General features: G+C 48.5%; 1 protein-coding gene across 1 annotated transcript; it reads right to left on the reverse strand.

The window, feature by feature from the left end:
* Positions 1-22,302: 22,302 nt before the first annotated feature.
* lrrtm1 (leucine rich repeat transmembrane neuronal 1) lies at positions 22,303-25,435 on the reverse strand. Its single transcript, XM_047045925.1, has one exon. It carries the CDS (start codon positions 24,105-24,107, stop codon positions 22,518-22,520), a length of 1,590 nt encoding a protein of 529 aa, XP_046901881.1. The 5' UTR covers positions 24,108-25,435; the 3' UTR covers positions 22,303-22,517.
* Between the last annotated feature and the right edge of the window lie 2,184 nt (positions 25,436-27,619).

Raw genomic sequence — 27,619 nt, forward strand, 5'->3', positions numbered from 1 at the left:
ATCCCTCAGCAGAAGTAGAACATGGAGATGGCTGGGATAATACACAGGGACCCTGCTACTCCGGGTTTTGACTTCAACTCACTAGGAATCCTCGCCCCGGCAGTGCTAACGCACTTCACACAGACCAAACATGAACGGGGGCCATCCTCTCTGAGTGGCCTGTCGGTCATGTGACCAGGCCAGGCCACTCAGAGAGAGACAGAGCCACTCTGGCAGCTGCATCAAGACTGACTTAGAGAGCTGAGGCCGGCCCAGACTCTGAAACTAACACTCCCCATCTGCATTTATTTATGCACTTATAGAGACTCATTAGCCAACCCAGAGAGCCATGCCAAGAACTATCTATCTGTTTCTCCTCTCTTTCTATCTCTCCCACACACACACTCCTTGGCCGTGTTGGAGAAGAATGCCAGAAACTGTAGCATCCGAGCGTTGCCAGCATGGTCCTCTTCCTTAGAGACACTGTCATGTCAGATTTGAGGAGCCACTTGGGATGTTTCTAAACTAAGCGAGTGTTTGCCCAGCCACTGGCATGACCGGCACATATCACAAAGTCCTGGTAAGATCTGTAAGCTTGGTGTGGACTGTGCAGCATTACAAACTGTAGTATTGCCAAGACGTCTTCCTCTTCAGTGCATTTGGCAGGCCAGTGTTCCATTCCAATGTTTTCTTCACTGTTCCTAAAGGCTTTGTCCTGGGTGTCACATGCCAAATTAAAAGAACCAAATAAGTACGTTCAAATGAATAGACTTTTAATAGAGCACTTTGAGCAGTGTTCCACATTGAGCAGTGTTCCAATAGAGGTGGATGACAGACTCTCTTGACCGAAGGCTGATCTCTGTCTTTCTCCTGTGTGGGAACGGTTTTGTTGGCTTGATTTGCACAGGATGACCCCTGACCTCATCCATTGTATGTTGGGATTCACAGAAAGGCCTTGTTAATTTCATGGCCCGAAGAGCCATTCAATTAGCCGCCCGGCGCGTGTGTACGTTAGTCTGGGGGTTGAAGTTTTCATTCAGAGGTTCTCTGGTGGATTATACATGTTAGACTTGATAACTCCAATGGCTTGATGTCGTTCTTGAAACCAGAATGGAAGGCCTCCCTCCCACACTGTTGTTTTGTTGTGTGCCAGCGAGACACTGCTCAGCTTCAGACAATCTGGACCTTCAAGTTGTTATTGTCAGGTACACAAAACAACACAAGGTCATACTGCCCACTGAAATTAATGGGACAAGACAACGCAAGCAACCTGGCATAACATAACATATAAGTACAAGAACATAGTTGACATCTATCATGAGCTAAAATAGAATAGCAAAAAATAATAATAAACCTCCTAAATATACAAAATAGTGTGCAATATACAATACAATATACTAGACATATAATAAACATAATGACCTAACTAACCTTAGACAAGACCTATACTAACCTAAGACCAGTGGGGTAAGTCAGTGCAATAGTGCAATAATGAACTGAAAGTAACAGTGTGTAAAATTACCAGTGAGAAATGTATCAATGTCCGTATCAGTGTCCATTCAGAAGCCTGATGACCCTTGGATAGAAACTATTGTCCAGTCTGCTATTGTGCTAGTGCGAGACTGAATGCTACGGTAGCACCTGCCAGGAGGCAACGGGATAAAGAGACTGAAGGATGGGTGGTAACAGTCTCTTAGGACCCTGCCAGCTGTCCTGAGGCATCGTGTGTGGTAGGTGTCCTGTAGGGCCTGGAGCTTCCTGCCGACGATGAACTCAGCAGACCTGATCACACTACCAAGGGCCTTGCGCTCCCTGTCTGTGCAACTCCCATACCACGCTGTGATGCAACCAGTCAGTATGCTCTCTATAGTGCATCTGTAGAAATGTTTGAGGATAACTGAGTCCATGCCAAACTTCTTCAGTCTCCTCAAGAAGAAGAGGCGTTTTCAGGCCGCTTTGACCACCTTGTCCGTGTGAGCAGATCAGCTGAGGTCGTTGCTGATGTTCATCCCGAGGAACCTGAAGCAGCTGATCTTTTTCCACTTTGGATGCGTCGTTGTGAAGGGGTACATGCTCCTCCTCCTGCCGCCCCCTTGAGGTGTCTGTGAAGCTGTACGGCTCCCAAGACATGTGAGAGGGCGTGTGCACGTGTGCGTGCGTGTGCATATGCAATGCGGGTGCAACCCCTCTCAGACCCTTCACACCACAGGCAGTCCTTTAAACACCAGCTCCTTCCTCTGTCCACTCCGCTGGTTTGTTTTGACAGCCTCTAACAGCACAAAACTCATGGGGACTCCTCACCGAAGATGCTGCTAGCGACATGTGCTAACATTCGGATGACAGGGCCTTCTCCAAGTCTGGGTGGTAACATCAAGCCTCTGACTGATGGCCGTTTGGTCTCTAGGTTTTCTAGGGCGGAGCTCCTTCTGTTCGTGACTGCTCCACGGCTTGTCAACAGCCCTCGAAGGGCGAGCAATGCTGTGATTAGCCTTTGTTTGTCACACGCTTATTAATGCATTCTCTCTCTCTCTCTCTCTCTCTCTCTCTCTCTCTCTCTCTCTCTCTCTCTCTCTCTCTCTCCTCTCTCCTCTCTTCTCTCTTCTCTCTTCTCTCCTCTCTCCTCTCTGTGCTGGGTTTTTGGACAGATGTGTTTAATGGCTAAGTGTGAACCAGGCCCTGCCTGACAGGACAACGCCTGGAGTGACTTCATGAAGCTTGTTTTTGTTTGGATGGGAACAGGGCCTGTTGTTATTGAGCTGCCTATTAACAAACAACAGCTCACCAGCACTTAATTCCACTTGCAAACCACAAGTGTCAGCCGTGCTTGTCAGTAACTGGAAAGGCAAACCTCGCAGAGGCCGACCTTGACGCGCACCTCCTCGCTCATGTGAGGAGCGATTAGAAAGGAGACGCTTGCCAGTCACCTGATCAATGGCTCCCCCGAGGATCAATACGGATCAGGGGTCAAGGGGGGAGTGCTGACCTGTCTTTCCATCATCCCTTGGGGGCTAGTGATGTATTGGCCCAGCAACGCTTCTCCATTTAAAGCTTATTTGCTCTTAATGGGTAACAGTGGATTAGTACCGAGGTCTGCCATTCTGGCCTGATTCTGGTCATCAAAACAGTGTATCCTTACTCCTTTGCAACTCTGAATACAGAATACATTCTGTAAATCCCCAGGATGATTATGTATGAGATATAAAAGCAGAGCTGTTGGTAAGTACCTTTTCCCAAAACATCAGATAAGTCATTCTCTGTTTTTGTGTTTGTGAAAGGGATTACACGTACAGAACTCATGCAGGGCATGTTGCTATGAAAGCCCTCTCCCTGTCCTTCAGCGTATCTTAGGGTAGCAGTCAGTAATCCACCACCAGCCAACTTCAGACCTGAAGCCCAACATGCACAGTCCAGCCTGAAGTCCATCCTCAGCTCCAGGTCCATATACATTTCTCGTCTGTCACCACGCTAACTCAGTTCAAGCTGACGGGGAGCTGTGATTGAGTTTTAAAGGTTCAAGACGAGCTGGTTCCTGGCTATTAAAGTGTCACCAAGCATAGCTGCAGCCCTGCGGAGGAGCAGAAGAAACTGGCTAACGGGAGCCAACTGCCACTTTCACTCACTGCCACGGCATGTAGCTCTGGGCTACACTTTGGCACAGGGGAACTTTTCTATGGGTATACATCCCATATATTTCCCTTGTTTGGAACAGAAAAGGAAGTATAAATATGTTTAGTTTTTTTGTTGTTGCAGTGATCTGTTAATGTCACCAACAATAAGCTCTGAGGGAGCCCAAAGCTCTTACTTTTGTTGTGGTTTGTGTTGTTCATAATCTTCTTTTGAAAAAGAACAGATTCTGCTTCCCATTATTGGATGGGGTCTTGAAATACCTTCCTGTTGTATGACTCACAGGCATATTTTCTTTACTGCAGCTCTTTTCTTTGGATCGGATATCGTCACCCTCAAGTACAGGGCCGTTTGTGTTCTTCACCTTTAAAAAGTTGAATTACAATTGTTATATTTTTGTTTGAAAATATGTTTTGTGGGTGGAACTTAAGCAAGGACACCATGTCATAGTAGACCTGACTATAAAGCAACAGTATGTGTGGAATCTGACACAGGCTTCTGTAAAAGAAGTCAGCACTGATAGAAGAGTTGGACCCCCGCAACACAGACCTCTCCCCTCTGCTGTTTGTGTTGAACTGAAAACGGCCTTGCTTCTCCTCTGAGGATCGTCCAAAAATGATTTACAGATAGTAATTGCTTTCCCAGAGCTTAGCCATTTTTATAAATGAGATTACAAATTCAATCAATAATGGCCCTCGCAGTGCCACAGTGTCAATATTTGCGTCCTCGCGAGAGCTGAATCCCCCGTAAGGAATTCCAACGCCGGTTTACAGCAATAATTGCACCCATTCGAGCAGACTTTATGATATCAAACTTTATGATACACAAACCACAGTCAACGTTGCTTCTTATTTTTTGAGTTGTTGCTAAATGCTTCGGCGTCTTCACTAAGTGTCTGCATTTTGAAAGAGCGTGCGACACCAAGGTGTTTAGTCTCTCTCTTCTTGACCGGTGTTATTCATCATAGATGCACACGGCTGTAATGGTTCCAGCAAACATAATCAAACTGTATGCACAAACACACACACACACATGCTAATGGCCAGTAACAGCAGAACCTGTCCACATGACTTCTTGTGTCGCATGATTCCCCCTCCCCCGTCCTCCCCAGTCACAACACATCTCCCTCCACCCGGACACCTCCCTCCACCCGGACATCTCTATCTCACATGGCAGGTAGGAGCCCAGCGTTGGGGGGCACCAGGAATAAGCCTCCAAAGAGCCCCCGATGCACACACACACACACACACTCCCATGCAAGCCCAGACACAGACTCTGTTTGTATTTCTGCGTCCTGTACTGTTCTTGACAATGAGGCATATCTCAACACTGGATATACACTGCCTGTCCTCAAGAGTCTGAGAGTGATCTGTTTGTTTCGGCTCTCAAAAGATGTGTTTTTCCCTCTCGCTGCTCTGTCTATATTTCTGTCTCTCTCAGGATGTATCTCTTTCATTTTTGAGTCTCTCCCTTTCGCTCTCTTTTGTCGCCCCCCCCCCCCCCCCACACACACACACACACACACACCATTCTTCATTCTCTCACGTGTACATTGCACACTTTCAATATCTGCAGGCTCCCGTCCTCTCTGTAAACACAGGGCATGTGTGGCAATAAGCAGTCCTGGGGTCTCACACCTGCGTTTGGCTCCAACACTCACACACAGGTACACTCACACACAGGTACACACACACACACACATACACACAGGTACACTCACACACAGGTACACACACACACAGGTACACTCACACACAGGTACACTCACACACAGGTACACACACACACACACAGTCCCTGTGGAGTGGAGTGGGAGGCACTGTCAGCCAGAGTTACCTCTCACAGAAAGTGTCCTCATGAAAGTTTGATGTGGGGTTCACGCGGAGCAAACAGGTTCGGTCACCGCTACCTCCTCCTCATGAGAACCTGGAGGGACCTGTGTGTGTGTGTGTGTGTGTATGTATTTGTGCGTTTTTGTGTGTGTTTGAGTATTTCCCATTACTGCAGCTCTGCTGCTGCTACGGGGCTGAGTCGATGCCCCCGTCTGAGTTCCAACTATGTATAAAAGGCAGTATACCATCTCTGAGCTTTTAGTGGAATCACTGTTGCCAGACATGCCTTCTCCATATCCACCAGTTTGCACGTGTAAAAAGATCCATTTGATAAACATGTGTACTCCCATGACTCCAGGAATCAATTTCATGGTTTCCAGTTTGTAGACGGGAGAGCGCAGCGAACAGATAAGGCTTCCTCTGAAACGTACCTTCCCCCATTCAGATTGTGGTTGCTCAGGAAATGAGAAGTGAGACATGGAGATATGGCATGGTATGCAGACACAGGTACAGGTACTGGTACAGGACACAAACCATCACCACACAAACAGTAAAGTGTTGAACGTGCAAGCTGGAAGCCTTTGGTTTTTATTTTTGGTTACTCGCCAACCCTTCACCCGTGACCCCTGGGCCCCTCAGCATTGTGGGAGCACAAGCCGAAACGATGGTGCTCTTTTAACCGTGACCGATGTCACCCATTAGTGCCCCTCACTCTAACATACAAACACACACTAGCCCACTGTCAGCCGATCCGGGGCCTATTAGATCATGCCTAGTGATGTATGAGACGTGGTGGAGAGAGCGGGAAGGAGAACGGGAGTGGTCTTTGTTCTCGGCCGCCCTCTGAGTCTCCATCTCTCGGAGGTCATGGCGTCTCCTCCTCAGCAGGGCTGGCTGGGAAGCGCCCCGGGCGTTTAGCCCCCATGAACCGCCAGGCCATCGCCATGGATGAATAGAGCTATTGAATCTCCCTTATTCACTGTCGGTTATAGTTCCTCAATCTGAGCATTTTTCCAGCTTTCCAAGTCCTTGTTCCAAATGGTATTTGGGTTGTTTGACGAATGATGGTCAATGTTTTGATGTATTCCCATATTTTTGGGAACATGGGAATGTGGTGTAAATACCGTCGGCTGAGCTTCCTATATTGTCTTGTGAAAAATGCTGCAGCAACTTCTGCTGCGGTCGCTCTGTCACACCGATGAGAGGACCAACACACCCCTACGATGTTAAGGCAGAGTCAACTGGTAGAACAGCGCAGTGAGAGTTCAACACAAGGATGCACCGGAAATCTGAGCGTGGGATTTTGTTTGTGGTTTGGTTAAATTGCAGGTTATATAAGATGACGCTCATGAATGAATGATCAATCGTTAAGGAGGGCTAAAAACCAGAAGAGACTGAGCAGGGAAGAGAGAGAGAGAGAGAGAGAGAGACAGAGGGAGAGAGAGAGAGGCATGGGATAGAAAGATAAAAGCTGTAAGGACACAAAGCACAAACATGTTTCCTGAACCTTTTCTTTCCCCCCTCTGTAGCGTCCTTTCGGCTCACTTCAACGCCCCAAAACAACCTGTCCTCTCTGCGTATCAACACATCACACCCACACACATGTTTACGTTTTGATTCAGCTGTTGTTAATGCTCGTAAGCTTTCGAGTGACTTGGCTTGGAAGTCCCCCTTATCCAACATGCACACACACACAAAATAACACACTACACACATACCCTGGTGAAAAAGGGTCAGCCTCTCATTATCGAGAGATTAACTCGACATTAACATCATCATTCGAACACACCAGCCACCGCCCCAACCCCCCTCCCGTCTTTGGCAAACAGGCTTCCTATTTTTCTGCACCCTCTTTCCAATGTTTTCTCCTTTCCTCCTCCTCTCTTTATCTCTGTCCCGGAGGCACTGGCTGTTTTCATTCCAGCTGAGGAGAACAGGATATTGCTCAGCAGCCGACCCTGAATGTTCTCCTGTAGTGGAGAGAAAAAGAGGGAGAGGGAGAGAGAGAGATAGAGAGAGAGAGAGAGATAGAGAGAGAGAGAGAAAGAGAGAGAGGGGGGGGGGGGGTGGGGAGGAGAAGAAAGGGTGGGGAAAAGAAGAGAGGGTGGGGAGAAGAAGCGAGAGAGAGAGGAAGAGAGAGAGGAAATTGTCTGAGGATGGCTTGGAGAGGGTGCCATGTTTTAGCCAAGCAGCCAAGTATTAAGAGGGTTTTCAGAGGAAAAGGGTCTTGTGTCGACTTGTGAATATAAACACCATAACCTCCTACCAGCTCCGGCGCACCAGTACGGCATCTCTTTGTTTGTGGGGTTTTTATGTTGGGGGGAGGGGGGGGATAGTGTGACCTCCAGAACAGCAGAAATCCCCCCAACTGTGACCTCAATCTCACCAGAAGTGTCCGACCAGACAGGCATCAGGATTACCCGAGGATCCCCTCACAAACAACAAACACTGAGACCAGAGAGACCCCCCCCCCCCTGCTCTGGTCCAGCCATATGGTTCACCCCCAAACAAGGAACACAACACAACAGTACCAGAACAAGTATAGTCATCTAGCTCATCATTCACATATAGCACTATAGGTTCATACCAAGTCATGGGCCTACACACACACTCAGACCTGAACACACACACAGCATCACATGGAGGCAAGCTACATTACTTGTTGGACAGTGTCCTTGTCCTATATGTACATGTATTCATTTAGCAGACACTTTTATCCAAAGCGACTTCCAAGCGAGAGCTTTACAAAAGTGCATAGGTCAATGATCAAAAACAACGATAAAGCCCCAAAAATATTGTGTGGAGCCAAAACATGAAGCATACATTGTGAAAAGCAAATAAGTGCCAATGGGAAGAACCATAAGAGCCTGCAGTTGAACCTGTGTGCTGTTAGCCTCTATAGTAAACATCCCAGTAATAAACACTCTCTGACATGTTGTCTTTGACTGTTTCATGAATGCTTCATTACTTGCCAGGGTAGACGTCAACATTTATAAAGCTCCTCCATCATTAACATCCTTAATGACCAAATATGGGCATATACAGGATGTGACTGGTGAGGTTTGTTGAGTCTATAACAAGGATTGGCCAGCTAGCTCTTATAGGTTCACAGTGATTGGACTCTTGGAACAGAGAGACTATCTGTATGAGAGATTTTTTTTCATTATTCCATTTTCATTTTCGGTATTATTACAGCTATTGAATTACAGTTCAATTTAATTAAATGGCTTTTTATGATTTAATTTTGTCGGCTGTGTGTACATGTATCCTAGTGTGTCTGACTGAATGTGTGTGTGTGTGTGTGTCTGCGGGTGTGTGTGTGTGTGCGGGAGTGGAGTAGATGTAGATGGCCTGGCCATTAAGTGTTTGAAAGATTGATACGTTTTCTCTCTGATGGTGGCCAATAACTAGCCCATCAGTAGAGGTGCGTGTGTGTACACACACACGTGTGCAGGCGAGGGAGGAGGGCTGGCTGCATGATTGCTTTGTGGTTAGCTTGCTCCATCCAAGAAAATTGTACAATTTGTTTTGGATATTTAAACATCCCTTTAACAGCTCTGACCTCACTCACACTGATAGTGTTGACCTTGCTTTCTTTCTCTCCCCTCACGTTCTTAGAGTGGATTTAAGTTTGGTTTTTAAATGTCACTGAATCAATGGTTGATATTTGAAAATGTAATGAAGAATTACAAAGAATTACAAAGTGGCTGTGAGATATTGATTTTTATGAAACAACCTCACTATAATAATTACATTTCTCTGTCAGACAGTGATAGAGCAAAGCTCAGATTAACCGCAAAAGGCATGACATTAATTGTCTGAATTTGAGACACCGACTCATGATGACGAGGTATTGTCCTCATAAATAAAACCTAATTCATCTTTGTAAACTTTCTTTTTCTCCTTCCTCTCCTCTATCTGGTGCCTGTCTTCTGAATGCCACTGTTCTTTTCGCTCTATAAAGCAACTGGCCCTACCCCCCTGCCTGCTCCCACCAAAACACAAACACACACGTCACACACACAGGGTACACACACACGCACACAGTCAGAGCACACACTTAGAGCACACTGAGATGGAGGCAAACTCCTTCAATTTGCTCATGCCTAGTGTTTGATGTGTTTTTTTGTTTGTGAATGCGCTTGGCCTTATGTGGAGGAGTGTGTGTGTGTGTGTGTGTGTGTGTGTGGGGGGGGGGGGGGGCAGAGGAGGAGTGAGGAGGCAGGCGCCTCAGGCGTTACTTGTTCCGGGCACCATCTGGTTCCACTCGATTTTGGCCTTGTTCATCCTCTCTTTCCTCTCTTTCCTCTCTTTCCTCTCTTTACACTTTCTCTCTCTCTCTCTCTCTCTCTCTCTCTCTCTCTCTCTCTCTCTCTCTCTCTCTCTCTCTCTCTCTCTCTCTCTCTCTCGCTGTCTCTCACTCTCTCGCTGTCTTTATGAGTCTCCCTCTATCTCTCCCCCTCCCTTTCTTTTTCTCTCCCCCTCCCTCTTGCTCTCTCCCTGTCCCACTCGTTCTCCTCCCCTTTCTCTCTCTCTCTTCTTTTCTTCCTTTCTTCCTCCTCCTGCTCTCCTCCTCCCTGTCCTCAGTTCCTGCCATGAGGCAGTGGAGTAATGGAGGAATGGCCTGAGTCCTCCATACGATCTTAAGGAGGGCAGTGTGGAGGATTTATCATCGTTTGTCACAGCCTCCGACAGACCTGACAATGTAAACCACCTCTCAAGTTTCCCTTCCATCTAAATGGGCCCTAACCCTCCCTGGGGTCTCCTTTGTGTTTGTGCGGGTGTGGGTGTGTGTGTGGGTGTGTGTGTGTGTGTGTGTGTGTGTGTTGTTGGATGTATGATCTAGTGTGGGCTGGATGCAAGATTGAAGTCTGTGATGTATTGAGTAGGACTTCTGTGGGTACACTCACACACACACACCTACACAATGGGATTCAAGCGCGCACTCATTAGCAGTTAGCAGCATGTTGAATCCAGGCAGACTGCACACTCCCACACACAGTTCATACAGATCAACACAACAAAACATAATGACAGAATTTGCGGTAGGAAACGAAGTCTCAAGTCCTTGCCAAAAGGCTTACGTCGGTTAAGGGTCAGCGTTTGTTGTTAAGATGTTTTTTCTTACATCACGGCTCACTGAATAAGTAACTTCTCACAAAATTGTAGTCTTCTAATTTTAAATCTGGAACATGAATGTTCCCACTCCCACTCCCTCTACCCCCCCCCCTTCCTCCTTTTTATATGCATGTGTGTTCCTTGGCTCTTACAGTAACACATCCCTTGGGAGGACGGCCCTAACTAGCCAGCTAAGACCATGTTCAGCCACCTCCAGTACTCCAGCTATAGTACTCCAGTACGACAGCCATCTCATCCCCTCCTCCCTTTCTTCCTTGCACCTCTCCTCTCTTTTCCCTTCCCTCCTCTCTTCCCTATTCCTATCCTCTTCTCCTCCCTCCCTATCCTCTCCCTCCCTCCTCTCCTCCCACCTCCCTCATGCTCTCTTCTCCTCCCCACCTCTCTGCCCTCTCCTCTTCCTCCTCCTCCTCCTCCCTTGTTCAACTCCTCCCTCCTCCGGGGGAAGATGCAGGGCGTTCAGTATTCCGCCACCATCTCCAACTGACCTCAGCGCCGCATGTCCTTGGCGCATGCAGACTGCTGCAGGAGACTCCACGTTATGAGGAGGAGGAGGAAGGGGAGGGGGGGGGAGGAGGAGGAGGCTGCATGGGAGCCCATGCACAAGATCAGCCTGTTCTTCACGAGGAGCGAGGCCGAGCCTGTCCCACACCGTCCCAACACCCGTTTCTTAGATTCCGGGAACAAACGAGCTGGAAGGTCCTTGGCACAGCTGTGATGGTTGTCATTGGTCAAGAGTACCTCGCTCCCCAGAGGGACTGGCCTTTGTGGTCAGCGTTCTCACGAGAGGCGCTTCAAAGCGAACCCCCTCAGTCCTCCCTATCCAACGCCTCTTAGACTGAGGTATACGATTGTGGTTCACACAAGGACCGCATAAAGACACTATTGATTTCATATGATCGATAGCTTTCGCGAGATCGATATGGAACTGTGGTTGTTGTTTGGAATGTCACAAGGCTAATTCCCGGGGTATAGTAGTCTGACAGACAATCAAATAGGTGTCAGAGGGATGACTGCGTTTGTGGGTAAAGAGGTTGAAGTCCTCTTCACGGTACATTATGATGTGGTAGCTATACACTGTTGCTTTGTGCTACATGGAGCTCTTTGATAGCACATGGCACGTGTGCGTGTGGGTCTTTGTGGAAGCGTGAGTGTGTGTGTGTATTACAACATCCCCACAGACTCAGTCTTCCCAGCCCTCCCAGCACCAGCGACTCCAGCCTGGTCGTGGTCGGCCACTGTAAGCTGTTTCCCCGTTCCCTCCTCCCCCGCTGAGCTCCCACACGGCTGCGGCTCGTTCGCTGACCAGCTCCCCGCTCCACAAAAGAGGAGCCTGCAGAGCTCAGGAGGGGCGAGGCCTGGAGAGGAGGGCACAGCCTCAAGGCAGAGGGAGAGACGCCTGGAGAGGAAGCGAGGCTGAGAACCGAACTTTGGCTCAAATACTTCTTTGAAGTGTGCGGCATTTGCGGGTCTGAGCCGGCCTACCTGTGTGGAACGAGTGTCCGAGAGGAGAGGCCCTAGTGCAATTAGTCATTTTCTCTCTCAGACCCGCTGAATTGTACGAGTCTCAGCAGTTGCCACAGTGTGTGTGTGTGTGTTTTGGTACTGAGTGCATTTGTCACCATCAGTGACTGGGCCTTAGCTTTCTAAATGTCAGAGAAGATTGTTAAGCAACCGTGTGCTCTTTTCTCTCCCTGGTTGTTGGCTCACGGACCCACCTCAGGCAACCACAGACCATAATATATCTCAGAGTCCTTCTCAGTTGTCAGGCTTGAAATCTTGAAATCTACACCACAGGGTTTTTGGTGCTCCCCTTCTGCTGAGCTATGTCTCTGCTAAAGGTCTGCCACAGTCACACTCATCGCTGAGCAAGAAAATCCCACCTTATTTAGGACAAATGTATAACGGGCTCCCCTTCGTCACCCTTCTTGTGACACCCTTCTTCTCACCCTCTCTCTCTATCTCTCTCTCAATCTCTCTCTCTCTCCGTTTACCTCTATCTATCACAAGTGAACATATTTGTATGGTAGTGTTATACATCTAAAAAGGCAACATATTTAAACCAGAACGTGTAACACATTAAACTCCTCCCTCCAAACCTATCTCCTCTTGTTCAGATAAAAAAAAGTTTCTTTCATTGATGAAAATCAACATTCAGTTTTCGGGCGGCTTGGATAATCTTCCAGGAGTGAATTTCTCCTATTCCCCACTCCCTCCCCCCTGCGGGTGGAAAGGCAAGAAATTGGAGAAAAAATATGGTGGCCTCTCATTATTCAGCGCTAGGCATGGTTCCACTTCTAGCTGAGCCGTGCTCATTCATCTCGTCTTTACCCAGGCCCCGGTGAATGTAATCAGGAGCCTCGCAGAGGACACATGCTGGCACAACACTTCATCTCACGTGTCAACACACCCCTCTGCAACTCTGTAGTCACAGGAGAAGACCGAGGGAGAGAACAGGAAAGAGAGAGAGAGAGAGAGAGAGAGAGAGAGAGATGAAGATTCCATTCAAAAACCCAAAGCCCTCAAAACTTATCAAGCCGCTCTCTTTTAGCTGATGCGAAGCAAACATTTAGATTATTTCCTGTAAATAGTTAATGGTTCCTTTTGATGGTGTCATTCCCTCTTTAGCAGACACCTCATTGTTGCCAGTCAAAGCTTCTGTCCGGTTGTGTAAAGAGGGGGCCATGTTTATAGTGTTCCTGTTGGCGTGCAAATAAAACCACAGAGTGCCGGCCTCTGTAGTTTTCAAACCATGTTTCCCTTCCAAAGTGTCCTCCCTCTCTTCCCCTTCATGTTCCCTCCTTCATCCCCCACTCTTCATCTTCTGCCTTTTCATTTGCAGAGACAAATGGTGATATTAAGAACCCCAGACAGGCCCATTGTGTGTTGTGCCAACAGCACCAGTGATGCCAGCATTCCCACATCCATGCCCGCTTTCTGACAGCCCTGCCCTCCAACAAGAGGCCCCTGGTCCTCTCTCATCCTCCTCCTCCTCCCTTGTTCCCATCTCTCTCTCTCTTTATCCCCCCTCTCTCTCTCTCTCTCTCTCTCTCTCTCTCTCTCTCTCTCTCTCTCTCTCTCTCTCTCTCTCTGTCTCTCTCTCTCATCGTCTCCTGTGTCCCTTCCTCTCTGTGCTGTTGGCTGTGATGGCAGTCAGAGGTTTGCCATAGAATGCACCATCTGTTAAACGACAACGCTGCAGGCCATGGTCTCTGCTGCTCTCTCTTCAACTCGCACACACACGCACACACACGCACACACACACACACACGCACACACACACGCACACAAATACACAGACGGACACACATTGGCACGCTCTGTGAGGCGTCTGAACTTAAAGCAATCTCTGAGTCTCTCTTTCTTTCTCTCTCTTTCTGTGTTTCTCTCTCTCCCTACCTCCCTTTCTCTTACTTCCTCTATTTCTCTGTCCCCTCTTTCCTGATCTCTGTGTTGGGGATGGGGATGTGGGAGAGGGTTTGACTGCAGATCAAGATGTCCCAGGTTCGAATCCCCCGGGGATTGCATTATTCACATTATTTATCTCTGACAGTTTTGTAATAACCCTGAAAGTCATATCATATAATAATAATAATAGTATGAATTTTAGCAGGCCCTTTTATGCACAAAAGTAACGCACGGGCAGTATTTGAATCTGAAACCTCTTGATCTGCAGTCAAATGCTACCACTGAGATACTCCATTAAATATAGAAGCACTAGATACACAGGTTGAGTCCCATGAGACTCTTAGGGCTTTATCATGTATGGATCTGTCTCAACAACAAGATCAAAACAGAAAAGCCTGTTCTAACCAGTTCTCTCTCTTGCCCGTCTCTCTTACATGTCTCCTTGATGATGTTTCATCTGGTCCTGTGATACTTCAATCAATTCTCCTCAACAGGTGAGTTCACCTTTTAAGCACTCTGTGTGGGATTTTGTTTGTGTGTGCGTGTGTGTGTGTGTGTATCCTCTGCCACCAGTCCCCACAAAGCCTTGCCAAAGGAAGAGATGTGATGCCTTAACGTATCTGACACAGGGAGAACGGCGCTATTCCATTTATGTCCACAATCGCATTGGCCCTCTGGAACGATCCCAATCTGTCCCGCTCGTAGAAAGGAAAAGAGAGAGGGATGAACGAAGGGATAGAGCGAGGGATGAAAGACGGGATAGAGCGAGGGATGAAAGACGGGATAGAGCGAGGGATGAAAGACGGGATAGAGCGAGGGATGAAAGACGGGATAGAGCGAGGGATGAAAGACGGGATAGAGCGAGGGATGAAAGACGGGATAGAGCGAGGGATGAAAGACGGGATAGAGCGAGGGATGAAAGACGGGATAGAGCGAGGGATGAAAGACGGGATAGAGCGAGGGATGAAAGACGGGATAGAGCGAGGGATGAAAGACGGGATAGAGCGAGGGATGAAAGACGGGATAGAGCGAGGGATGAAAGACGGGATAGAGCGAGGGATGAAAGACGGGATAGAGCGAGGGATGAAAGACGGGATAGAGCGAGGGATGAAAGACGGGATAGAGCAAGGGATGAAAGACGGGATAGAGCGAGGGATGAAAGAAGGAGTAGCCAGGAGGGAGAGTGGGTAGACTAGTATTTATTCATCCTGACGCTGAACTGATATAGAGAGACTGATAAACGCTGTCTTATTTTTTGCCGCCTTAAAGCCAACTTTTGTTCCGATGCTCGGTCCTGTACATGAAAAAAGATGTTGGAACCTGGCCCTCGTTCCATATGTGCTCCTATTCCTTTCCGTTTGCACACCCACCTTCACAACTCTGTGTGTGTGTGTGTGAGCATGCACGTGTTGGAATCCTTTCTCATGCCGTGCCCCGTGCCTCGAGCTTATTTCTCTGTGGTCTCAGACTGCACCGTGGTTCAGCCCGTGGCGTCAGCTCGCAGCTGAATCAGAGCAGTTGTAGAAAGCTGTTACTCGTTCCTTAAGCGCTCCTGTTCCTGCACCTCCATATCCTCTGACAGTTTTGGAGCTGCTGTACAAACACACCAAGACATGATGAGCTGGACCCAGAGGGTGGTTATTGGCTGGGTTAGCATGCTATGGTGCATTAACCATACAGGAGCCAGAGTTTCTCCCTGTCAACCTCTCATACACACTCACAGACTAACACACACACACACACACACACAAACTCCACCATCAGCCTCATTCACACCTTCACAGGTCAGCGCTCCTCACTGACATTTTACACTGATGCAGCCCTTTGGTCCACCACCCCCCTACACACACACCACCACTTTGCCAGACTGCTTTTGGAAAAGCTTCTGCCAATATGTGTGTTTGACTCAAAGGTTCATGGTACTCTGTTAGGGCAAACAACTAGCACAGACGTACTGCCATGATTCTTTATGTGTTTGATCCTAGCTTGCTAAAATGTGATTTGAGGAACTGGTAAAAGCTTTGTTAGTGAGTGTGTGTTTCACGCGTGTCTGTGTGTGTGTGTGTGTGTGTGTGTGCATGTATGTCTACTCTCATCCTCAATACTCTCTATACATTCCGACAGTGCTTGCATCAATGAGCACAGTGTTTAATGGGGGTACTGTCCCGCAATGAACAGTTTGCGATAGGTATGCATGTGCACTGCGTGCTTAGTGTGTGTGTGTGTGTGTGTGTGTTTTTGCTCAACTGTGTGTACATTTTGAATCAATTCCATTTTGTGTGGGCGCGAGAGTGGAATAGAATAGACATTGATGCCTTGTGGGGCCTAATTAGCACCAAATGCCAATGCTTATTTTGACATACACATTTTCACTGCAAGAAAGGCATGTAGAGCCAATGAATAAAGGATAACATTGAATATGAATAATGTAATCTTCTCCAAGACATGAAAATCACATAGGTGCTGTAAGATCGCTGTACATTCAATCCAATTTCGCAAGCCATACTAGGTGTTGAAAACCTAGTATGCATGTTGAAGCATGTTGAAAAGGAACAACTTTCTCCACCCTCCTTTTCCATAGCAGCGTGCCGCTGTGCAAACAAGCACTAATACACTTGTGTAGCTCTCCAAGTCCTGGCACAGTATATGACAACAACAGGATTTGTGACAGGACACTCCAATCATATCACTATCCATCTGGATGAAGACTGGGGATCAAGCCCAAAACCCCTGACTAGCATGGGAAAAGCTCTATCAACAAACCAGCCACTAACCAACCAGTCTTCTGACATGTATTCAGTTTTGCCCCATACACACTATCCACCCTCTCTGTGTGAGCCCCAGTACACGGAACAAGCATGTATGCACACGCACACACTATGTAGGCCTAGATTAAAGATGACAGTGGTGTTCGTGTGTGTGTGTGTGTGTGTGTGTGTGTGTGTGTGTGAAGGGTAAAAAAAAACAATGATGTGGAGAATGAATAAGAGAATATTGACCCTTGTAAAGCACTGTAATATAAAACGAAGCTGGTTTCCAAACACCCACATGCTGTCATAAGTCATCATCAGCAGGACACACACACACACACAGGCACACACACACACACACACACACACACACACACACACACACACAGGCACAAGCGCTGTCATGGTGTGATTTAGATCCACATCCGAGTATGAGGGGGTGTTTATTATGCGGCGCCAGCCCCCAAAGAGAGGACAGCGAGGCCGTCCAGTCGATACGTCGCACAGGAAGCTGGCTTCATTCATTTGTTAAGCATCGGCCTGCGCCTGCTCCCGACGCTCTTCCCTCGCCCCCCTGTCACGGGACGCTAAACACCTTTCTTGCGACGTCCTTGAAGACGGATTCGTCATGGTGAGGAAGCGGTGTGGGCTTGCGGCGAGGACAGCTGAGAGTCCTGATCCCACCTAAGGACAAGGCCCTGGGGTCGACGATACAGACCCGTCTTGGTCTCTCTGGCCTCTACCTCTATGACGCTGTGGATCTGCAGCGTGTGTGTCACAGGTGTCACCGTGTTGCTTGTCAGTGTCACTTCCTCTCTCACGTGCCCACTCGATCGGGGTTCGATCTCTGGTCATCTGACTCACGCACGCAAACAACACGAAACATGAAAGGTTTGCATCCGGATGGATAGCGCTGATGCGGTAGTGTTCATACTGATGAGGGAGTGTAGCCAGTTCAACTGGGTTGCATATGCATGTCACAGCAGGTTTGGTCCGCGGAGTGTTGTTTAGCTAGCGGGCTAGCTGTGGTGCTCAGCTGTGCTGCTGGTCTGGTCCAGCCAGACCTGCTGTTCCTCTCAAAAGTGTCAACGCTATGACCTTTAGTCTGGCCCTTGTTGACCTTGTTCATTTGAGTCACCCACATTGTGCCACGGGGAATGGCGGTGCATAGAAACAGCACTCACACACATTTAGAATACTGTGCTTGTGGATGTTTGTGAGTGTGTGCATGCGTGCCTTTTACTCGACATTCTGACAAGCTCTCATTATTAAAAACCTAAGTCTTACATATTTCACATACACAATCCTCCACTGCCTGTGCCTCACTCATACACACACACACACAGATGCAGAGCTCGGTGAAAGGAGGACCAGACCTAACCAATGTATTCATCTACCAAGATACAGAATGGATTTTAAACAGCTGTGCCCCCCTCCCGACCCCTGACCATATGCACACAGACACACACACAAACACTCTTCCCGGTACAATCTGACTTTGAAAGAATGTAATCTCCCTCTTTAGCCTCTCTTGATCTGATGCAAGACACAGCGAAGGACTCTGCCCAAGTCCTCCCACACCTCGCTCTACATCCCCACTCGAGCACCATGTTCATAATGGATGACTCCATGTTCATGTAGGCTAGAATGTGTCTCCGCACACAACGTCACTGACGATGGCACACACTGAGGGTGAAAGACCTTACCTAAGGCTTCTTTCATAGTCAGGGTTGCTATGCAGAGAGATGGAGGAAGAGGTGGAAAGAGGAATAGAGAACAAGAGAGAAAGTAGAGGGAGTTAGCACTCGCCAGAGTCCCAAGGACTCTTTCAAATATTCAAGACACCCTGCACCCCCTTTCCTCTATACCCTCCCCTACCCTATTGCCTGTCGAAGACAGAATGAAACCAAATCAATAGCGGTGCCAACGCTAGCTCCCGTGTCGCTACTCATTGAATATTTATACCAATCAAACCGGGCCGTCTAAAAATAAGCCCCAGCCTGTCTCTCCATTCGAGAAGGCAAGACAATTTCAGCCCATTTGGAGCAAAGGCAGGAGAACGAAGATGAAAGAATAAGCTAATGATGCCACCTTCACTCCTCAACTACATCTAACCCTTTGCTGTATCTCTCCATCTCCACCCCTGTACTGTATCTCTCCATCTCCACCCTGTACTGTATCTCTCCATCTCCACCCCTGTACTGTATCTCTCCATCTCCACCCCTGTACTGTATCTCTCCATCTCTACCCCTGTACTGTATCTCTCCATCTCTACCCCTGTACTGTATCTCTCCATCTCCACCCTGTACTGTATCTCTCCCTCTCCACCCCTGTACTGTATCTCTCCATCTCCACCCCTGTACTGTATCTCTCCATCTCTACCCCTGTACTGAATCTCTCCATCTCTACCCCTGTACTGTATCTCTCCATCTCCACCCCTGTACTGTATATCTCCATCTCCACCCCTGTACTGTATCTCTCCATCTCTACCCCTGTACTGTATCTCTCCATCTCCACCCTGTACTGTATCTCTCCCTCTCCACCCCTGTACTGTATCTCTCCATCTCCACCCCTGTACTGTATCTCTCCATCTCCACCCCTGTACTGTATCTCTCCATCTCCACCCTGTACTGTATCTCTCCATCTCCACCCCTGTACTGTATCTCTCCGTCTCCACCCCTGTACTGTATCTCTCCATCTCCACCCTGTACTGTATCTCTCCATCTCCACCCCTGTACTGTATCTCTCCATCTCTACCCCTGTACTGTATCTCTCCATCTCCTCCTCCCACCTTTCCTCAGGGCAGGCATGATGATTTACACACAGATGTCATGGTGGGCATGATTCATGGTCATCTTAGGCCCTCAAAGTGGGCCGCCTGCTCCACATATCATGAATCTGTAACAGATCAGGACGAGTCTCAAATGGCTAACTTGGCTTTTGTTTTCTATTTGTTTTCTCCCCTCTGAGAAAGTTCTTCCTCTAACATCTACTGACAGTATATTCTGTCAGCGTTGTGGCCACAACTCTCCATTTGCTAGTTCTGTGATGCACCACCATGTGACTCCCGTTGCCGTGTTGTATGGCTCTCTGGGCTGTTTCAGCTAAGATTTTCCCGCCCAAAACCATGTGTTTTTTACCCTTCCCAAATTCACTAACTTACCCAAATTCAGTAACCTTCAGGTTGCTTTTTAGCATCCACAAGCTTCTTGTCAAAGGGGATTCCCATCATCAGTGTAATACAGTCCTCGTGTATTTAGATGTACGTGTTACCACCATCAAGAAGGGTTGGCTCGACTTTTCTAGTCAGTCAGAGTCCCAGTCCTACACCTGTAACCAGACAAACACTCACAAAGTGTTCAATTAGAGTGTTGGGCTGTGGGGATCCTGAACCCCCCATTAGAGTGATGGAACCCCCCATGACAGAACTGTGGGGGGGTGTTTTGAGTGACCTCCATCACACACCCATAAAAGGCCCTCTGTGAATGATTATAGAGCATTTGTCCCAGGTTGAGTGATTGTAAGATCAGACAGAACAGGCATTTTAGAGAAATTACTTCAGTTTTTTTCTTTCTTTGAGGTCAGGGTGACCACCAGCCTTTGTGCACATGTGTTTGTTTGTGTGTGTGCGTGTGTGTGGGGGGGGGATTATATGTGTGAGATTCTGCATTACTGGAGCACTGAGGTTGCAGCTGATGCTGTAGCAGTCTGCCCATATGAGCAGAAAGACTGCACAGGATGTGCTACTCCTACACAACACCTAGACTCATCTAGAGCTCCGTAGCACATGGCTTATGTCCTTGTTCCTAGTAGTAACATAGGGCACTAATAGTTTACATGCACACACCCACACACACAATCTTAAAAAACAATGTACCCCTACACCCCCACATACACACGTTGCCCTGAGGGCTGAGCTTAGCATATTTTCTTTCAGTTTGTCTCTCTCTCTCTCTCTCTCTCTCGCTCTCTCTTTTTGTCTCCCTTTCTCCCTTTCTCCCTCTCCCTCTCTCTCTCTCTCTCTCTCTGTCTGTCTGTCTGTCTCTCTTTCTCTCTCTCTCTTTCTGTCTCTCGTCTTTCTCTGCTGCTCCAGACACTAGAGAGCACCCTGCACCTTCTTTCTGCAGCCTCTATGCTTATCCCTCTATCCCCCCCCTCTCTCTCTCCGTTTCTCTCTCTCCAGCAGTGCGTACAAGTCGAACGATGCAGGAGACACACACACACTCACGACCATCTGGGCAGGAAAGCTCAGTCACACAATGAACAACCAGAGTAAAACTATGCATGTGTTTTCCCAAAAATAGCCTTGTATTGAAAGATCAGGTTAGACATTACACGCAAAAACACAGTGAGGGAACAGCCGTACGCGCAGCTGTCTCTTTAAGAATGAAAAAGCCTGTGTATCAATTCTTCACCCAGTCTAGTTCAGTTTTGTGATTCGAATGTGCAGGGCTAAGGCATTTCGGATACATGTTGCTTGGTGAAAAGAGAGGCAGAGTTCTTGCGTGACAGCCGAAGGGCTGGTGACAGCAGCGGGGGTTGAGGAAGGGGGGGAGGGGAGGGGGGGTGTTGGGGTTGGCTTCCAATCGCTTAACCCTCTGCATTGATTGTTTATTCGGAATGGCACACAAATGATGATTTGATCAAGTGAACAGAAGCCATCCTATTAAATAGCATGAGATCAATTGAATCTATTCAGGGAGAGAACGCAGGGGAGGAGAGTGAGTTGGGGGAGGGGGAGCAGGAGGAAAAGCAACCACAACATACATAACGAGCCAGCGCAGTGAGTCAATGAATACCCAGCCTACATGGCAATCAAAATAGAGGGGAGGGATCTGAAATTACGATTTGGAGGGGAATTAACTTTAATGAGAGTAAGCTATTCCTCTGACCCCCTTTTATATATTGTTTTGTGAGAGACACTGCAGAGGCACGCAGGCAGACAAATGTTTGCTCCTCTACTGGCACCAAAAATTCAAACCTTACTGTTCCATGTCTGTCCAGGGATTTCTTTCTTCCTTTTATACACACGGAGCTCTTAACTGTGAATAGCAATTCATTTATTTAAACATTGTTTTTTTTTGTAGTTTACAAAAGAAATAGGATAGCATTTTGCATCATTTTTTTCTCCACTCTTGCATTTCTGCTTTTTAAACATATTTTACACAGACTTATTATCTTTTTAAATGTTTTAAATCCAACGTAATCATATTTTTTTCTTTTCCCCCACCAATATTGTCGTTTGACCTTTGTCGTTTACCACAGTAAAAATTGGGTATTTTCGCAGTGTGTCCACAATAGTCTTTCCGTAGAACAATATCAGACTAGCCTGAAGTAGAAAGACACATTAAAGCTCAAATATCCACTGGTGGTTAGAGAGAGAAGCCTCTGTGATAGTATCATATTCCTCTTGGTGTTTCTGAACAAAGTCAACAGGTCCAAGAGTCACCATAGACCTAGGTCCCCATAGAGACAGGTTCCCGTTGAGTCCTCCAGGCCCCTTTAATTCAGCAGTAAATCCAGTGTTTCAAGTCTTCTCCCTCCCTCCCTCCCTCCCTCCCTCCCTCCCCTCCTCTTAGTCCCCCTCCTTCTTTGCAGAGGCAAGCAGCACAGTGAGACGCAGCGTGAACAGTGTCCAATGATCCCTTTGTCAATCCGACAGTCTCATTAACAACTTGCCAAATATATCCAAAGACAGGCGCTCTATATCCACGGGAGCACACGTAAACACACACTCTGGATGGACGGGATAGGAGGGGAGGGGGGGGGGGAGAGGGGGTGTCACGCATCACACCTCGCACTCACGCGACGGTTGCTGCTGGCAGGTGCAGGAACCGTATTCATTGATGATGACCAGGGCGCCCTCGATGTGATTGGGCTTGTAGTCGACGTAGTACTCCGGCGTGGACATGGTGGCCATCTGCTGCATGCTCTGCTTCTGCTTCTGCTTGCGGCGCTGGCTGCTGAAGCACTGGCGGAGCTGCCTCACCCCGGCCGGAAAGCACTTCCAGGCCACGTACAGCATGAGGACCACGATGAGGAAGGAGAAGATGAGCGCCATGGTGCCCGTCACCACCTTGTGGATCTGCATGGTGCTCTCCAAGTCATCGTGGCTCATGGTCACCGTGAAGGAACCGGTGGCCACCTCGCCGCCCTCGGCCTGCAGGTCGTACGGGTTGGCCGTGGCCAGGCCCAGGAACACCGAGGAGCCCCCGCCGCGGGCCCTGGCTCGCGTGGTGGCGTACATGCCGGCCGTGGTCACGTCCAGCGGCGGGTCCTCGCACAGCTGGAAGGCGTAGACGGCGTCGAGCACGTCCTCGCCCTGGGCGATGTCCGGGCTGGAGCACAGCAGCGAGCTGTCCCGCTGGCCCCGGAAGGCGCTCAGCCAGGAGGCCAGGGCGCAAACATTGCGGCTGCACTCCCACTCGTTCCCCGCCAGGGTGATGCCGGACAGGGACGCCCACGAGTCCAGGATGCGCTGGTCCACCGACGACAGCTTGTTGGAGTCCAGGTTGAGGATCTTGAGGTTGGGCACGCTCTCGAAAACGTGAGGCTCGATGTATTCGATCTCGTTGGCCGACAGGTCGATCTTCTCCAGGAAGTGCCAGGTCCAGTCCAGGGTGCTGACCACGATGGTGGCCCGGTTGTTGCGCATGTACAGAGTCCTCAGGGAGATGAGCCGTGGAAAGTGGGCCAGGTTGACTTTGACCAGCTCGTTGTGCTCCAGATGTAGCTCTGTCAGCTTGAAGAGCCCGGCGAAGGAGTTCCTGGCCAAGCTCTGGAGCTGGTTGTAGCCCAGGTCCAAGAACTGTAAGCTCCGACAGTCCTGAAAGATCCGCACGGGCACAAATTTCAGGGCGTTGTAGCGCAACTGCAAATTGGTGAGCTTCCTCAGGCCATGGAACAGGTCTGGCTCCAGGGCCTGCAGCCTGTTGTAGGACAGGTCCAGCATGCGCAGGTTGGGGAGGGGCCTGAATGTACCATTGGGCATGCTCTCGATGCGATTGTTGCTCAGGTCCAGCTCCTTGACCCGCCTGAGGCGGTCGAAGGCGCCCTCCTCCACCATGTCGATGTTGTTATGATCCAGGTAGAGCCAGGTGAGCTGTGACAGGCCAGCGAACTGGCCTTCGCGAAGCTCAGTCAGGTTGTTCTCGCGCATCGACAGGCCCATGGCGCTGCTCAGGTTGCGGGGGATGTCCGTCAGGTTGAGGCCCTCGCAGTACAGCAGCTTGCTGTCGCACCGGCACAGCCTGGGACAGACCCCCTCCACCAGGGGGGCCATTTTGAGAAAGATCCCCAGAGAGCACAGTATCAAGCCAGGGGGCTTTCTCAGGGGCCACTTCAAGTACAAACCAATCAGGAGGAAATCCATTAGCATGAATATCCAGTGATGACGCAGAGAAAATGTCCATTGAATAGATCCGGATATTATTTTGTCATGTTTCACATGATAATTTGTAAAGTCTCCCAGGGTGAAACACTCAATTGTTTCGCTTGGCCTTTTCCGATTTTTTTGTATCGAGAAAGGCGTTTGAGTGATGGGGGCGGGGGGGAGGGGGAGCAGGGACGGGGTTTTCAAAGGTATTTACTTATGGAATCGGGAATCCGGTCTCGTCAAAAAGAAAACGCAGGAGGATAAAGAGCAAGTCACTTTGCTCATGTTAGATCTCAGGGAGCAAGAGGAGACCAGAGGGGGTAAAAAAAAAAGCTTTCTTCACACAGCGATCGCATATGAAAGGATTCCTACTCACCCGCCATCCAGAGGCTGACAACCCTATTCAACGTCTTCCTTTGTGCCCCCCAAATACTAATTATGTGGGAATCTAAAACCCCAGTGTGGTCGAAGTTCGCTCCCCCCTCCCTTCTCCCTTTTCAGCGGACACCAGATCCTTGGCAGCCTTACAATGTCTTAGTTCTCCGCGAGTGAAAGAGCCAGAAAGAGAAGGAATCCAAGTAGCTTTCAGCGTGCCGCGAGGAAGTGCTTGCTCCCTCGGCTGCATGCATGAGTACCGTCCTCTCCACAGCAAGTCTCCACAGTCTGCTGCTGCGATGATCAGAGGAGAGGACTAGGAAAAGGAAGAAGGGGAAAAAAGCATCCTCAGAGGAGAAAAAAAAAAAACCTGATCTTTTTTCAACCCCCTTTCTTGTTAGAGACAATTGCTGTCAACACAAACTAACGTCTGTCCCTTGAAACGGCTGCCGACCTGCGTGGCATGAATCCCATCACCCAGGTCGTTACCTCTCAGTGACCAGTGTTCAAAGAAAATATGCACTGAAAGAGAGGATGTGTCGTCCCTCTCTCTCTCTTTTCATCTCTCTCCTCCTCCTCCTCTTCCTCCTCCCTCTCTCTCTCTCTTTCTCTCAGTTCGCCTGGTATCCCTCCTTCAGTGTCTGCCGCGGCTGTGGTAATGAGTCCCAGTCCTGTGCACGGGTGTCACGTCTCGGGTGCCTATAGGTGTCTTCTGCCAGGGCTGTGTGCTCCGTAGCACCGCTGGTCCAGGCTGAGGGATCCGTCCGGTGTCTCTGCAGTGAGAGGTGGAGGGAGAGGGGGGGGGTTGGCGGCGGCGGTGGCGGTGAGCTCGTGGGGGAGAGGAGCGTTCGATCTCTCGCTGCAAACTAGTGCACTGGCAGAGCGTGCAGAAGCACCTTCTGTTCACTGAGTGTCGTAAGCCACTCACAATTCAGACTAGCCCCGCACTCTCTCTCTCTCCCTTGCTCGCTCACTCACTCTCTCTCTTTCCCTCCCTCCCTCCCTCTCTCTCAACATTTTCCTGTCTGAGACATTTCCACATTCAGAAGGGGGTGGGCCTAACTAGGGACTTTAATGGAACCTCTCTCTCTCTCGGTATGCCTCTTTATGTCTCGCTCTCTTTCTCTTTTTAGCTTTCTCTAATTTTCTATCCCTTTTTTTAGCTCTCACTCTCAATCTTTCCCCTTCCGTTTGCTCCAACCCTCCTTCTGTTTAATGAATTGAAACAAGCCATCTATCTGCCGTTTCTGCTCCTTGTTGCTGTTGGAATCCGGCTCCCTCAGCACCACAGATTAATATTCCTGTAATGACGGAGGGGGGGGGGGGGGTGTTCTAGATTCTCACCATCCCTCCGGCTGACAAACTGGAGCAGAGCTGGTGCATGAGAAGAAGGGTGTGTGTTTGTGTGTGTGTGTGTGTTTGGAAGGAGGAGGTGGGGGGCTGGAACACAGGATGATACATAACTCATGTGCCCCGTGTGTTCACAACGAATGCTGCAATTATCATTCTTCAGAAACAGCATCCCTATCATTTTATTTGCTACTCTACCATTATTATTATGTGTTTGAAACAAATACATAATAATAATACAATATCTTTAGTCCAGCATGTACACATGCGGCATGTATATATGTATTTACTATACTCATGTATAAACTTATGTTTTCAATTTGGCCATCTGTTATGGGAAGATTAAATTGCCGGGATCAACCCACCCACTAGTTATTGTCTAAAATGCCATGGTCTTGTGATCATGGAGTGGTCTTGTACACTAGAATAACCCTCCACGTCGCTGTTTTGATCATTTGACGCTCGGTAAACGTACACATCTTCAGTCTTCTTCTGTCCTTACACAGGCAATCTGACCAGACTTCCTCCCTGATGTACTTTACTACGCTCATTTGGAGGCTGACTGTCCAGTCTGCATACAGATAGTGTTTGTCCCAGTGCGGCCCACAGATGGTGGCTGATGTGGTATTCCCCTCATGACGTTGTATGCTCCTAGACTCCCGTGTCGAGGGACGTTGTACCCTAACCCTGTCGTCTCCTGCTCCTTAATGCCCGGAGGACAGCGAGCTGTGACCGTTGCTAACACGACACTAAACATGCCCCATCACACGCTCCCTCCCTCCCTCCCTCCCTCTCTCCCTCTCTTCTCCTGGTTTTCCTCTGCACTGTCTAATTTCTGTCTCAGTTTGGACGGTCTCTTACGGAGAGTGCGGTCATCTGAGTGACTAGCATGCCCTGCCCTGCTCAGTGTCCTGTGAAATGGTTCTTAATTGGCCGGCGAGGTTGAGGGAACTTGTGTTCAGTGTGACCGAGGATCAGTAAAGGGGGGTGGGGGTTCTCTTCTCTGGTTTCAGCAACCGACTTTGGCATTAGGCCCTTTATTAGCAGCAACATTGTTTTCATCCTGTACTTAATAGAAACCGTTCTGTTGAAATCCATTCCACTTTTTACATTCTAAATGGAAAATTGACCATCTATGTTATATACTGTTCATACTGCTGGGTTCAATAATGGTCTTGAGTTACAGGATGTAATAGTAATATCATTCCAAGTTTATTCATGCATTGAGAGAAGGTTCACAGCCGTAGTGCAATATCAGTTCACTGCCCAAAGGCAGTCCTACAAAACAGACAAAAAATGGATGCTTAGATTACAAATACATCGATAACGCTAACTGGTTCCAATTGGTTAGACTCCATCAAGACTGCATTCCTTGTCTAAAGAAAAGGGGAGAGTTGTCTCTCAGTTTAGATACCTACAGTATATAAACAAACACAGGGAGTTGAAATAGTTCAAGATTTCAAAGATTATTTATATATTTATATATGTGTATATATACACATATACACATTAAATAGTTTACATGCATGCAAATATTGTTTTGTTTAGTTGTGTCTTATCTCAGTCAGTTAAAAGACAAGATGCATTAAGAGCCAAAGTTTAAAGAAAGAAACGTCCATGATAAAACACATATGTCTCTCTTCGCTCTTCCTCTGTTGTAACATGGGGATGCTCTGTTGAAACACCCACACACCCTCACACACACACAATCGCCCGCACACACTCCCGCCCGGCCGTAATGGAAGGCTGCACCATCAGCTAATGACTTGGTATGCTGTAATGACTTGACA

This window comes from Hypomesus transpacificus, chromosome 22 (assembly GCF_021917145.1).
Source record: "Hypomesus transpacificus isolate Combined female chromosome 22, fHypTra1, whole genome shotgun sequence".
In the NCBI taxonomy this organism is placed as follows: domain Eukaryota; kingdom Metazoa; phylum Chordata; class Actinopteri; order Osmeriformes; family Osmeridae; genus Hypomesus; species Hypomesus transpacificus.